The sequence below is a fragment of the Lacerta agilis genome, chromosome 4 (genome assembly GCF_009819535.1).
Source record: "Lacerta agilis isolate rLacAgi1 chromosome 4, rLacAgi1.pri, whole genome shotgun sequence".
NCBI lineage: Eukaryota > Metazoa > Chordata > Lepidosauria > Squamata > Lacertidae > Lacerta > Lacerta agilis.
In genome coordinates this window covers 92,705,074-92,720,954 of record NC_046315.1, presented here as the reverse complement: position 1 = coordinate 92,720,954, position 15,881 = coordinate 92,705,074, and the positions used below count along the sequence as shown (strand labels likewise).

Genomic DNA, 15,881 nt, shown 5'->3' with positions numbered 1-15,881 from the left:
CATTCTTACTAGAATTCATACATAGATAATAATGGTATGTTGAGAAAATAATTCCCTTTTGAAGAAGATACTAAATCTTGAAATGTATCCCGATTTTCAAGATTTTCAATAAATATGCGCTTGTACCTGTTGTCCTTGTTCTACTAGTGCCTTCTTTTTACATTGCCATACTGCTCCAGGACGCAGGTGGCGCTGTGGTCTAAACTACAGATCCCAATACTTGCCGATCAGAAGGTTCAAATCCCCACAACGGGGTGCGCTCCCGTTGTTTGCTCCCAGCTCCTGCCCACCTGGCAGTTCGAAAGCACATCAAAGTGCAAGTAGATAAATAGGTACCGCTCCGGCGGGAAGGTAAACAGCGTTTCCGTGCGCTGCTCTGGTTTGCCAGAAGCGGCTTAGTCATGCTAGCCACATGACCTGGAAAAACTGCCTGTGGACAAACACCAGCTCCCTCGGCCTATAGAGCGAGATGAGCGCACAACCCCAGAGTCGTTCACATCTAGACTTAACTGCCAGGGGTCTTTTACCTTTACTGCTCCAGTCAATACAGATGCTAGAAAATTCTTCTGTGCATGCTATCACAAAAAGTCACATTTCCTTATCAAACTGCCTTTCTTTAAGAATTATTCAAGCATTAGCTATCCCTCACAATGGGATTCTCTTGAGAATAATAATAATAATAATAATAATAATAATTTATTATTTGTAACCCGCCCATCTGGCTGGGTCTCCCCAGCCACTCTGGGCGGCTTCCACCAAACATTAAAATACATTTAAAATAACACAGTTTAAAAACTTCCCTAAACAGGGCTGCCTTCAGGTATTTTCTGAATGTCAGGTAGTTGTTTATCACACGAGGATAAAGAAGATAGAGCTCAGACAGTTGAGCCTGAAATGGCAGAGCCTCCATCTCAGTATCGTGGGTTTGAGCCCCATGTTGGGCAAAAGATTCCTACGTTGCAGGGGGTTGTGTTAGATGACCCTCATGGTTCCTTCCAGCTCCTCAATTCTATGATTCTCTGTTTCTAAAGAGCATAAAGTTGACAACATAAACGGCCAACGCCTATTCATATACAGTGGAACCTCGAGTTGCGGGTGTAATCCATCCTAGAGGCACGTCCACAACTTGAAGCGTTCGCATCCAGAAGTGCCGCGTCTAAGCATGCGCGTGGCGCGATTTAGCGCTTCTGAGCATGCGTGAGTGGCGAAACCCAGAAGTAACCGTTCTGGTACTTCCGGGTTGCCGCAGGACGCAACTTGAAGCGGATGCAACATGAGGTATGACTATAACAACATCATGCATGAAGGACTGTAAGACTAAGGAAATCTCATTATTCAGCCCACGAGAGTCCATAAAATATTTATCTCATCAACACAAGTATAAAGGGTTGTTGTTGTTGTTGGAATACTAACGTAAGAAGATAGTGCCCCCCCCACCATCAAATAATACGAGGCATCCAGCAAGTCTAATTTTAACTCCATGTGGGCCTTCATTCAGCATTAGCAAGCATGACCAAGAGGAGAGTCAAACAAACAAACAACCAAAAAAGCTTAGATTTTCTTAAGCCTCCTGCAGCAACGGTGTATGTGCATACAATTAAAATTAATTTACAAAATAAACTGAAAATTAATTTTCCAACTATTCCTATTGCTTTCTGTAAGGTTAAAATAATTAAAAAGTAATAATGCCACCTGCAATGAAGAGGGGAAATACTTGAAAAGCAACAGGTGACTCCGAAAGACATAACTTTAAACAAGCTCTATAAAAAGCTGGTTTGTTTCCAATCTGAGCAATGGTACTGCACATATGTCAGAGCTGGGTTCTCCTCCAATTATAATGAAGTGTCATAAACAGCATTTGGAACAGGCAATATTTTTGCTATCTTACCCAGTTCTAAGAAAGAAAATATAGGTGAGGTGAAACCTTTCACAAGACCTAAACCATTGGTGCTTACGCCATTGACACCGTGGCATGCATACGCAGGTTTTAAAGTTATAAATATCTGAGACAGCAATGGGGGAAAGCAAAACAAATAAGCATCAGCTATGTATAAGCAAGGTTATTTTAGCTATTTGGGGCAGATGGTGGTTAAACAAAAAAGTGGTATTCTGAATAATATGTAAACACAGTATGCTAAGTAACGCAAAACTATGTTGTTGTTGTTCAGTCGTTCAGTCGTGTCCGACTCTTCGTGACCCCATGGACCAGAGCACGCCAGGCACGCCTATCCTTCACTGCCTCTCGCAGTTTGGCCAAACTCATGTTAGTAGCTTCGAGAACACTGTCCAACCATCTCATCCTCTGTCGTCCCCTTCTCCTTGTGCCCTCCATCTTTCCCAACCTCAGGGTCTTTTCTAGGGAGTCTTCTCTTCTCATGAGGTGGCCAAAGCAAAAACTATATATTCCAACAATGACTCAAGAACCAAATCATGTTTAGGCATTCACTTGAACGTGCAATGTTTAAATATGGGGATGGGTGCAGGGCCTGTGCACATTGGCTCCTGTGCACGTCAGCTCAATTAGAGTAAAAACTTGTGCATGGTCGGGGCCCTGTTACATTCAATTAAGCACGAGAAAATCCCCCTACAGACATTCCCTGGTCAACACAGGCAGGCCAGGGACTGAGCAGTAATGACTTCCACTCCTCCATCACACTGGGTGAATGTCATCACATCTAGCAAAAGATTCCTAGTCCTCAAATACTGCATAGACAAAATATTCTGCCTCTGTATGGCAACGATTACACTCAGCAGCATCCTTCTTTTTGCATGAGACCAGGCACCACCGGGCAGAGGGTCTTCTGCATGGCCTTTGACAAGAATGGCTGCATCCACACATAACAATAAGCTATTTAACCATGCTCAAAACAAAATAAAAAATAAATAAATTCCTTCCAGTAGCACCTTAGAGACTACTGGAAGGAATTTTTGTTTTTGTTTTTGTTTTGACTATGGCAGACCAACACGGCTACCTAACTGTAACTGGAACTATTTAACCATGGTTTATTCAAAAAACTAATAGCTGTCTCATAGACAAGCAAACAAGCCAAACATTTCATTTGTTTCTAGCTGCTCTTACCTTGTGCTTCTATAGCTTGGAGGGGTTGGGGTTGGCAAGCAACCTATGGGCATGTAAGACTGTTATAAAGTATAAACAAACCATGGATTCAACTTTTAAAACAGATTGTAAAAAATATCCATAGCTGGGTTATGAAACGTAGCTCTATAGCAGTAAGAACCATCTTGGCTGAGAGTCCTGGGAGACCTGCTTCCTGCCTTGCAGGACTTTTTCCACCTGGCCTGGGAAGGTGGAGCCCTGACTGAAGCCAGCTACAAAATCTGAAGCTCCTGAGCAGACACTTGGGCTGAGGTATTGTTTGAGAGGGTTTGTAGTGGGGCGCAGGGGTTGCTGCGGTTGATGGTGCTTATTTTAGATATTGTGATTTATGTGGAAATGGTTCGGCTTGGTTATGCATTTTTCATGTTTCAATTACTCTTTATGGCTACTTTTGTTATGTTGTAGTGATGTGTTTTTTCATGTTGTAAACCGCCTTGAGCATGGTTTGAACTGGGGAAAGGCGGCTTACAAATAAAATAATGTATGCATGTATGTGTACATATTTTTAAGCTTTCAAATGCGTAAGTAGGCAAAACTATTCTAAAGGTATTTTTAAAATCTTCTCATTTAAAAGCTAATCAAATATATTAACAAGTAGGAATGATATTTAGCTATACATAATTAGCATGCATCTTAAAAAGCAAAGACATCACCTTGCCGACAAAGGTCCGTATAGTTAAAGCTATGGTTTTCCCAGTAGTAATGTACGGAAGTGAGAGCTGGACCATCAAGAAGGCTGATCGCCGAAGAATTGATGCTTTTGAATTATGGTGCTGGAGGAGACTCTTGAGAGTCCCATGGACTGCAAGAAGATCAAACTTATCCATCCTTAAAGAAATCAGCCCTGAGTGTTCACTAGAAGGACAGATCCTGAAGTTGAGGCTCCAGGACTTTGGCCACCTCATGAGAAGAGAAGACTCCCTGGAAAAGATCCTGATGTTGGGAAAGATGGAGGGCACAAGGAGAAGGGGACGACAGAGGATGAGATGGTTGGACAGTGTTCTCGAAGCTACTAACATGAGTTTGGCCAAACTGTGGGAGGCAGTGAAGGATAGGCGTGCCTGGCATGCTCTGGTCCATGGGGTCACAAAGAGTCGGACACGACTGAACAACAACAACAACAACAAAATTAGCATGCCTTTAAATAGTAGCATAGTATAGTTTTAAGGAAGTATTCTGGCATTCTGTTCAATCGTAATTCTGCTTTGGCTTTGACTGTGAGGTATCCAACACTTGCCAGATATGTTGAATTGTTTGCTGCAGTTGTGGTTTCCTCTTTCTCCTAACACATTACTTAGCAAGTTGTTGTGAATACACAAGTGAACCTTAACTCTTGGCAAAGGCTAAGCAGCAAGAGATGTACTAAAGCAAACTATTATGCTGGTTTTAGCAGCACCAGCCACACCTGCCCCTAAAGGTGGTGAACTGTCTCCATGTTTCATGGATACTGCCACAGGCCAAATCAGATTAGCATTTAAAGGTGGAAAGAGGAAATAGGTTCTGCAACAGAATAACATCACTTCTCTAAAGGAGATGGGCTTTCTCAACAAGGTACAATGCAACAGGGAAATTGCATCCAGTTTCTTCACTGGTAAACACTTTTTGACACTTTAAAATTATATTTTTAAAAGGTAAAGGGTAAAGGTACCCCCTGGCCATTAGGTCCAGTCGCAGATGACTCTGGGGTTGTGGTGCTCATCTCGCTTTATTGGCTGAGGGAGCCAGTGTACAGCTTCCGGGTCATGCATCCAGCATGACTAAGCCGCTTCTGGTGAACCAGAGCAGCGCACGGAAACGCCATTTACCTTCCCGCCGGAGCGGTACCTATTTATCTACTTGCACTTTGGCATGCTTTCGAACTGCTAGGTTGGCAGGAGGAGGGACCGATCAACGGGAGCTCACCCCGTTGCGGGGATTTGAACCACCGACCTTCTGATTGGCAAGCCCTAGGCTCTGTGGTTTAACCCACAGTGTCACCCGCTGTGTTTACCACAACTAAAATTATGCTTCTCTTCATTCTCACTGACTTCAAACTACACCCCACCCAAGGCAGACTTCAACTGCACTTAGGTGAAACAAACAACAAGTGATATTGTTGTTGTTGTTGTTGTTGTTGTTATTACTATCTATAAAATTTGTATACCACCCTTCATCCAAATATCACAGGGCAGTTTACAATACAGTGGTACCTCGGGTTATATACACTTCAGGTTACATACACTTCAGGTTACAGACTCCGCTAACCCAGAAATAACGCTTCAGGTTAAGAACTTTGCTTCAGGATAAGAACAGAAGTTGTGCTCTGGCGGCGCAGCGGCAGCAGGAGGCCCCATTAGCTAAAGTGGTGCTTCAGGTTAAGAATAGTTTCAGGTTAAGAACGGACCTCCAGAACGAATTAAGCTCTTAACCCGAGGTACCACTGTATAAGAACTCAAGAATACATACCATAATAACAAGCATAAAAAACAACCCCACCCACCCACCCACCGTGTTATTGTTTATTAAATTTCAATTCATAGCAATGAAGTCTGTGATACTCATTTCTATGGAGAAATCATACAATGGGCCGTGCTGGAAGCTTTAGCAGATGCAACAGGGAGTCGCACAGAGAGAAGCTAAACCACCAAATTTGCTGTGCAGTGGTAGCTACCAACTTGGATGCCTTTAGAATCTGGTGGGCCAAGGATAGCCAACATGGTGCCCTCCAGATGTTGTTGGACAACGACTCCCATCACCCCTGACAACTGTCCATGCTGGCTGGTGCTGATGGGAGTTGTAGCCCCGCCACATCTGAAGAGCACCACAGTGGCTACCCCTGCTTTAGACAAGTTCATGGAGGATGTGGCTATCCAGGATGGCTCTGTGCTACCTTCAGGCCGAGAGGCCGTCTCCCTCTGTATGCCAGTTACTGAGCATGCTGTTGGGCTCAAACACTTCTTGCAGACTTCCCATAGGCATCTGGTTAGCCACTGTGAGGAGAGAATGCTGGACCAGATGGGCCTTTGGTCTGATCCAGCAGGCTTCTTCTTAAAACTGTGGTCCTTAAAGACAGTGCATTGAAATATATTCCACAGAATCCAATGGGATTTAATGTCCCAAATTAGACCAATGAGAACTGTAAAAGAGTAAAGAATTTTAGGATCCCCAAATGACAGGTTCAACCCATGCATGCTAGTCGAGTTTTACTCAGAGAAGACCTACTGATATTAAATGACCCAACTTAGCTGTGTTCATGAATTTCAATGGGTCTACTCTGAGTGAAATCTAGTTGAAGACCACTTCATGTCCCATTAAGCTTGGAACCAAAGATCTGCTTATATTACAGCAAACTCATTTTAAAAAGAATAGTTAATATTAGGTTTGACCTATGCCAGTGAAAGGATATCACAGTCCTGCTAACAAACCACTTAAAAACTTTTGAAAATATTAAAGACACACCATCAGATGAAAGTTACACCATCACTGCAGTTCTGCAATGCTTCACATATGCATGGAAATCTATTGTTAGCAAAACAAACAAACAAACAAACAAACAAACACCTGTCATTTGTAACAGGGCTGGAAATATGGAGCCTGACTGAACCTAGAAAACACAATTACAGTACAATCCCATACATGTCTATTCAGGAGTTAAGTTCCACTCAGTTCAACAGGACTTACTTCCAGGTACTATATGCATTTATAGCATAGCAGGCTTTTTCACATATTCACCATTCTTCACAAAATTCAATACAAAGATTACAGCACGGTTGACACAATCATTCTACAGTACAGTTAAATAGGAATTAAGTCTAAATTTAAAAGGAATGAGTCAGGCTGATGAACAGAAAATGTATCAGTATTAAGATATGAACATTGATTTTAAAAAAAAGAACACTCAAATGAGCATTCATAGGATATAGTCAAATTCCGTAAACTCACTTTGATAAAACACTGTAGAGATACAGAGGGCGGGGTGGGGGGGGGGAGGAGAGAGAGAGAGAAGCTTATTTGTAATAGGCCCTCAAGAAATATCTAGATTTGTTGCCTGGCAGATATTGACTTTTTGTAAATTACTCTTTGTCACATAGGCATGTATTTAGGCAACTTAAAACCTGTCATCAGTTTTTTGTTTTCTCAGCCCACATTATATTGCTGTTTCAGTATGCAAAACTAGAGATTATTTTTGGAGGGTGAGGATCTGTCCATGAACAGGACTTGCCTGCCAAAGATATGCATGGAAGCATTTTAAAATCATGGTTACAATGTAAAGCAGAGGGGAAAAGTTATATGCTTTAAATAACTAATGACAAACAAAACCAATTTGAACGTAACATTTGTATCAGCCCTATGGCTTAAAACTAACAGTTGAATGTTTGAGATTTTGGACTGACCTGTTCCTGTTATTTCTAACTAATTTTGTTGTGTGGGATTCAACATTTCCCCTACATCCTCACCTTCAGAGAGAAATATTTGCATTTTTTTTTTAAAAAAAAAAAAACAGTCTTGCATGTGTAATCAAGAATCACACTTACCTGACCTAGCCATTGCTATGGTGAGTCTATAAATCAATACAATAGCTCCAAAGGAAATGCAACCAATCTTGGATGATGCAATTTCTACACTTCTGTCATACGTTACAAACCATGCATGACACATATGCAACACATTTCAGACAATGAATCAGAGGAATTTTGAGTGATATATTAAAGCACTAACAAAAAAAAAGGACAAGCAATACAAGACCAATATTAAATAGCAGAAAACAAACTTCTGTTGACACACAATTTATCCTCATTGATTATGTAAACATTCAAGTAGCGCAAGAATTTACTGCAAAATTATGCAAGGTAAATTCCACATATCTGAGATCTGAATATTTTGATTTCCCACAATCAAAAAACAGGAATAGAACTAGAAGTGTTATTATTTGCCTCAACATTTTAATGCACAAGATTGTTGCACTGTCATTTGCAGTCTACTGTAATCCATATTTGACCTAAATATCAATGGCCTTCAATATCAATAAATCTACATTCATTAAAAGTCAGTATTATTAAATAACTTTTAGTAACACAAGTAGATATCTTGCCCTGTAAAAATATCATGAGATTTACAAATATGAAGTGCAATGTGGCGTTGAGATTTACATGAGAAGTTAAAGCAAGAATTTATAAGTACCAAGCAACTGTGTGTCTTTTATTTCTCCTAAATATATTAGGTTGTGGCAGTTTCACAAAATTAAATTTGCTTTTTAAAAACAGTAACTGTAAATATAAGCAAGCAATAACTCCCATTTGTGTAACAAGTTGATGTCATTATTAATAAATATAGCTATTTCTTCTTGCAAAATGATGGCTATAAACCATATAATTTAAGGTAATCACCTGAGTGAGTCAAAAAGGAATTTTGCAGCCAAGTCTCTCAAACAAAGAATATATATTTACATCACTGCAATCTGGTAAGTGCAAACTAGGAAAAGGCTAAATAGCAACGTGAAAACCAAATATTTGATTAACATTATAATCATGTACACTTCTCTGTATTCTGCATCCATAAGTGTGGTGCAATATGGGGGGAAATTCTATAGCACCTACTATACTATCAGTTGGATCCAGACTCTCGTCATACTAAGAAATCAATGGGACTTAAGTTTGTTGTCTAACATGAAGTATAAGTGAATAAAATAATTTCAATGGATCTCCATTAAACTCAAGTCTGGATCCAAGCCTTCAAGTAAAGTAAGGAATTGTGATTCTGATGACAAAGCATTTCTATACTCTATATTATAGAAAGCAAGTGTTTTGAAATCATTATTATCCTTTAAATGCTGCCCTTTAAGGTCTTTGTAAATCTTGGAACCCACACAGTTTTTAAGCAAGTGTGCTGCAGGATAAAATGTCCATTCCATGAATTACATACATTTGACTCTACTATTTATATAGGGGAGGTCCTAACTTTTAAATAAAAAAGTGGGGAAATTCACTAAAGTGTGTCATGCAAAAAAAGATATATTATCTAATATTGGCTCCTCGTGCATATTTTTTTTTCCAGCGAAGCTTTGGGAAGACAGACCTATTTGTGTGTGATCTCCTGATATGCTGCACTCCAAAAGCCATTAGTTCTCATTCCTACAAAAAGAACTTGCGAACGTCACTAGCAATTCTTCACTGTTACTTTGCCTGTCTGTGTACCCATTCAATAGCATCTTGTAAGATCAGCAAAAGGTTAGGGAACAAATCCATATTCACACAGGGCCAAAAGCTATGCCAACCAAAGGTTTGCTAAAGATGAAGATGATTGTGTTTTAGAAGAAAACAACAAGAAACGGATTAGTAAATCTAGCAGCCAGAGAACTAAGTCTAGCTGCAAAACATTGGCGTTTGTTTCAGTCATCATTCATGAAAGCTGACAGCCAGCCTCAATCCACGAACTAATTAAATCAGTGAATTTGGATTTAGGAACTTAACTTGTACTGGGGACTGGTGGAATCCTTAGGACTGCAATTCTAAGCACCCTTGCTTACATAAAGTAAAAGTCCCTTTGAACTCGGTGGAACTTGTTTCCAAGTAAGCCTACTTAGTACTAGGCTGTAAACTGGCTTAAATCTAAGTGCTTTTACCATGTGTGCTCTGCTGACTGATCTGCCCATTTGATTTTTGCCACCTTCTAATCTGATTTTTCATCACTGTTTCCTACCTGTTCTGTTGCTGGTCATTTCTAAGTGCCTACAAATTTTTAATTGACCAAAGCCAACTCTATTCTGTTCCAATATTATCATCATCATCATCCCTTCCTTACATAAAAAAGAGAGATTGTTCTCCCCTTAACAACAGCCTCTGGCTGAAATCTAATCTACGGAAAACGATCTTTGCACTATTTCTTTGGACTAAACTACTACATAGAATCATACAAGTGTCTAGAGCCAAGGGGCATACAGTTCGGAGGCACATTAACACAAGAAACTTAATGCCTAGTTGGCATCATGGAAATATTTGTATAGGAAATACACTGCGACTCAGAAATCTATGTCAAAATGCAATTGTTTTTCTAATCCACATCTGTTAATAATATTCAGAAAATAGCCTTATGTCCTTTCTAAAAGAAAGCAATATATTAGAGCGCAGACCATTCAGGTAAGTACAAGCACTTTGCGTAAATAAGACGTTGTAAATCAGACACTTTCTTTATAAACCACATGGCTTCTCTTTTAAAAAAGATGTCGCTTTTCATACACATAAGTTGATTTAAGTACTTCACAGCAACTGATGACTAATGAATCAAAACTTATTAAGGGAAACCAAATTGGTTTATTATTCACAACAAATTAATAGCTTTTTTGAAATATCATTTGATTAAACAATATATTAGCCTTGACTAAATGGTTAGCATCATCAACTCCCTCCAAGCACAGCTACCCAAAAAAGATGTTGTCCAAGGTTGTCAACTTGCTGAGATGTGTACGTAACAATAATATAATTGCTTTGAAGTTACATTTTATCTCACCCATAAATGTTTGGTTTTTTTACATAAAAATGTATTTTAGGTAACTCATTGATGAGAGACAGCTAGTTTCCAAAAGGAACGTAGATAGGCAGGGATGTTTGTGTGCAAATGAAAAGTAACAAAAAGGGAGGAATTGTTTTTTTAAAAAAACAGTACCACAAATTGATGAAGCAACTGTTTGCCCTTGATATATTGATAAATACTGCTTCGTTTGTACATGTTTACTGAAGGGTTTTTCAATAAACTTATTTGCTTAGCTTACAGAAACGACAATTTATCAGCTTCACTCTTATTGAAATTAATACATTCCTTCGCCATGCTGACTTACAATAAAACAAGCACTCAAAATCACAGAAAGATGTAGTAAGCCACCTCCTTTTTGGCTGCAATCCTCAGAACACCTCACTGGAACTTGGAGAAAACTTAACATAGGATTGCGCTGCTTGTTCCAAAATCACGTTGCAGGTATGTGGAAGTCCAGGGACTTGACCCACAAACATATATAGACTCACAAACAATGTTGCTTACAAGTGTTAGGCTACAATCCTATGCACACTTTTCTGGAAGTCTTGGAACCCAATGGAGATTACTTTTGAGGAGACATGCCCAGGATTGCACTGCTAATGTTGTGCTGTTGTTTCGCTTATGTCTAGGATATTTGATTTAACCAGCTGAGCATTCTAACCTCTCAATTTTCAGTGTAAAAATGGGGGGGGGGAGAGTTTCCCTACTGTGCTCTTTGCCTCTCCCTTTAAAAAGTGCCTCTACTATTCTAACTTAATTCAGGGAGGGAGAAAACACAGCCATAACGAAGTGCACAAGACGAGAAGTCAGAGGAGTTAACTCTAAACGTACTGCTGCATCGTAATAACCCTCAATATAAGAAGAAAATATTAAAGTGTAGAGATTCTACATCTTCAAAGAGGGGAAAGCGTTAACTGGAAACGATTTAGAAAACCTGATCTGAAGTTTCACATGCAGCTGTCTGAAAAAGTCTCAGGATTCTCAGCTGAGAAATCAAGTCTCCCAACCACACAGCTATTCACATAAAACTGTTTCCATATTGTGTTTTTTTTTAACCATATCAGGAGTCTCCTCCCCAGTTCCAATCCCTGAATCCTAAAACTAACAGAATCAGTGCTGATGCCCTCAGACTTGAACTTTCTGTTCTAAAGGGGTTTGTTATTTTCAACAATAGGAATGTCCTCTTTTGACAGATTTCATCCCCCAGCCCCACCCACTCCCCTCTTGTGCCAAACAAATCCTCTCCTCCCTTCTTTCCTCAGTAGCATAATCTCCAGTGGAGGAAAGGGGTATCTTCTTCACTACCTACCGTAATTCCTAAACTCTGAAACGGGGTTGGGTTCTGGGCTATCTGCAGATGTCTAAAGAACAACTTGGCATGAAAAGTCTGGTGGCGTGAGAAGAGGTGGTTCACATAAAAATGTGCACCTCTTGACAAAATTTATATAATTACTTCACACTTGGAAAACTTTTTTCTGGTTTAACAGCACTGGCTCTACACAATCTCTCTCTCTCTCTCTCTCTCTCTCTCTCTCTCTCTCTCTCTCTCACACACACACACACACACACACACACACACACACACAGGTTCCATAGGAAAAGCTTTTTTAAAAAAAACTAGTAGGTTCATGTTGGGCAAACTTCTGCTCATATGACTTTTGAGTCATACCAAGTTTTAACCAACAAAATAATGAGGAAAGAGAACTGTCTCATTTAGTTGCAACTCAAATAATTAGACCAAAAAAGTGCACCTCTTGGAAATGGATATTCCCCAATTGTTTTCTTCCACAAGTTAACTAAAAGTACAGGGCTATATTAAACAAATCAAATCTGATAAGCAGAACTAAAAAGACAAGGCCCATTTTATAATCTACCATCCCAAGCATCTTTCCTTTAAGAGAACCTTTAAATTTCCTTTTTATTCAGAAGAGCTAAAGCTGTACCAGGACAAAATGTTCCTACTTTTAACTACATAATTTCAGCATGCTTTAGAGATGCTAAACTTGGAAAGAAGGGTTTGCTGTGTGTGCATACAGGTGACCATTTAATTGTACAAGGATAACTCATCTGATCACCAACTCAAGAAACCCACAACTGACTCTTTTTATTTGATTCAGTCATACTGAAACTAGTTTAAAATTAAATCTGAATTTAATACCAGTATGCACATTCCAAGTGCACATTCATTATCTTAAAACTGAATCAGGGCAAAAATATGTGCCACTTTTTATATGGCAGAAACTCTGTGTTTATACTTACTAATATGAAAATTAGGAGTATTTAGACTGTGGACTGAACAACAATTTATTTCTATTTCATGGAGAAACCTTACTGCCCAATGACTACCTGGCTTGTGGAAAGTAGTTGGCACTCAAGTCTCCAAGTACGGCAAGTGGTTTTGCTTAGCATCCTTACATATGTAAAGAGAGACCCCGTTATTATAAATTATAAATAGCATGCTTGCTCCCCATCTATAAATAGATACATATTATGAGAAAGGCATGTGAGTTGTATGACCACAGATTGTGGATCATGCTCCCAGGTACTATGCATGCTTAGTGAGGGAATGTGTAAATTAGAAAAATAAAGAATTGATTTATATCACACTTTTTTGCTCTCTCTTTTTTTAATCACCTTGGTTTTAACACAATCATGTATATCTATGAGCATTCTTTTGCCCCCATGTTTTAAATTCAGTTCTTCCACTACAGCTCCCTCTTCAGTCAAATCCACTTTGCTACTACAAAGGTCCTTTCTCTCTTTCCAACTGCCCAGGGTGTCATGTCATCAGCTAGGTTTGCACAAGCGAAGCAACCTGAAAATGGCAATGGTCTGCAGAAAAAAAAATGGTATTCGCTCAGAGCTTCCCATAAACCTATGCATATCTGGTGGGTCTTATTCTGAATAAATAAATCACACATCCTAATAATGATGGTTTGCCCAACGTCACTCAAAATTAAGTCTTCACTCTGCATAAGCATGCATCAAAGCAGTACACAAAGTCCTACTTTTTAAAACCTGACTACAGAGGGTTATTTATTATGTCTAAGTTACTACTTAACTCCTATCAGTCCTTAACTCAAATCAACACCACAGTTAAATGGTTCTCTGTGTTGTGAAACACTGGCATCAGTAAGGCCTGCCTACACTGCCTGGCAGCAGTGCTACTGGTGCTTTTCAAAAGATACATATATTTCTAGGCATAGGCACATAGGCTGGGAAAGTGCATATGGGTGTCCTGAAATGAACAAACCCCTCACCCACCCCTCGCTCCTTTCTCCTTGCTTTCTAGGCTAATCTACTTCTTTAGGCCTACTATAAAAATGGCCAAAGATCAGGTTGCAAAAATGGAAGGAGATTTGAGGCTTTTAAGCCTTTACAGTCAGAAGATTAGTAATGTCTTACTGATAAGGATGGGATGAAGTGTTGTCACAGCTAAAAAGGACTCAATTCTGAAACTTTTTCTCCGCGTGAAGATTCCCAAGTCCTGTTGTGTGCCTTATTTGGAATGTGCCTTCCCTCAACACGTGCAAACTGGATTGAAAAGGTGCCCTTGTGCAGGTGTCTTACTTCCCCACCCAGTGACAACACTTGTGCAATATCTGGGGGCAAGGAAGTTGGACTCCCATGCATCTGTTGGAAGCCTGGGCTTCTGCCAACTAAACACTGGGCCCCTGTGTTCACCTCTATATTAAAAGTGTGCCTTCCTTTCCTCTTCCCATTCCAAAGGAGATTGGGGGGGGGGGAGACTTCAAAGTGGCAACAGAAAAGGGTCAGGTTTCCATTTCATTTTAGTAAGGCTCCAATCCTGAGCTTGCTTCCAAGGGAGCAGAACTGCACTTCTGCGCACACTTACCTGGGAGCAAGCCCAAGCAAACTAAGTGGAGGGTCACTTCCACATAAACCAGACCGGTCTGGAAGTCCCGCTGAACTTTTGAGCCAAACATGTTCAGGGCCGAGCTGCACGTGTTTACATTCAGCAGCAGAAGAGGCAGAGATCGCCCTAGAGGCGCTCTGAGCAAGTGTGTGTGTACAGTATATATTTATTTATCAATAAGCTCGGCGGGGTGTTGTTAGAAGCTGCGCAAAGCGCACCAGAGGGGCGCACGCTTATTTCCCACCCAACCCCGTTTTCCTTTCTCTTCGCCGTTCTTTTTCTTTTTTTTTTTGCTTTTATTTCGCCTTTTTCTGCATGCGCTTACCTTGCGTTGGTGCAGTCGTTGTAGAGGGTCTCGAAATCCTTCCTGGAGATGAGCTTGCAGCGGTTGACGCCGGGCTGGATGGCGCCCAGGCCCCTGAGGATCCGGACCTGCTCCACGTTGCAGACGACGGGCGTGATCTCCAGGCGCTTGAGCTTGGTGTAGACGGTGTGCAAGCCGCCCACCAGGTGCTTGAGGAAGAGGTCGAACGCCTGAGGCAGGCAGATCAGCTCGCAGCCCTCCACCGTGAACGAGGCCACCTTGGCGCCCCGGAGGTCCACCATCTTGCACTCGTTGTTCTGAGGCGTGTTCTCCACCGGGGAAGGGGTCGAGTACACCGGCTTGCCCGGCACGCCGACGCCGGCAGAGGTGGCCGCGCTGGGGGCAGGCGGGGGGCCTCCGCCGCCGCCCCCTGCGCTGGAGGCTCCTCCGCTGGAAGCGCTGCCGGTGCCCAAGCTGGCGCTGCCATTGCTCTCCCCGCCTCCGTTGCTGGAGGCGGCTGTGGCGGACGCCGCCGCCGCCGCGACGGGCTCCGTCCGGAACAGGCTGGCCGCCCCCGACGAGGCTGCTGCTGCTGCCGTCGCCACCGCTACCGCCGAGGCCGCGGCGGCCGGCGGGGAGGCGGCCGACGAGGTGCTGGTGCTGGTGGTGGCGGTGCAGGCGGACGACGTGGAGATGGGCGGCTGAGGGGGCACCAGCTGCGCCGGCGGGATCAGGGGAGCCGGGGCGGCCATGGCCGCATGAGGCGGCGAAGCGGGAGCAGCAGCAGAAGCCTCAGACCGGCCGGGGGTCGGCGACCCCCCACCCCACCCCCTTCACGGAAAAGTGGGTGGGTGGGTGGGTGGGTGGGTGCCGGGAGGGAGGGGGGTTTAAAATAAACGGAAAGGAGAAAGAGGCGGCAGTTGTGTTTGTTTATGAGGGGAGGGGGGGAAAGGGAGGAAAGTTGGCTCCCTCGCGCGCAACGTGGAGAGGGGTTTAAAAAGCCATGTTTGGGGGCAGGAAAAGTGCGCGTGGGGGGCGCAGAAAGAGAGAGAGAGAGAGAGAAGAGGCTTGGG

At 41.9% G+C, this 15,881-nt stretch overlaps 1 protein-coding gene across 7 annotated transcripts in view; it reads right to left on the bottom strand.

Annotated features, from left to right (window-relative positions):
- DACH1 (dachshund family transcription factor 1) overlaps positions 1-15,598 on the bottom strand; it is a 355,264-nt gene extending 339,666 nt beyond the window's left edge. For all 7 annotated transcript variants that reach the window (XM_033147985.1, XM_033147981.1, XM_033147982.1 and 4 more), the window contains exon 1: positions 14,830-15,598. In XM_033147985.1, the coding sequence (XP_033003876.1) occupies positions 14,830-15,560 (731 nt within the window). In that variant the 5' untranslated portion in view covers positions 15,561-15,598. The remainder of the gene's footprint in view (positions 1-14,829) is intronic.
- Between the last annotated feature and the right edge of the window lie 283 nt (positions 15,599-15,881).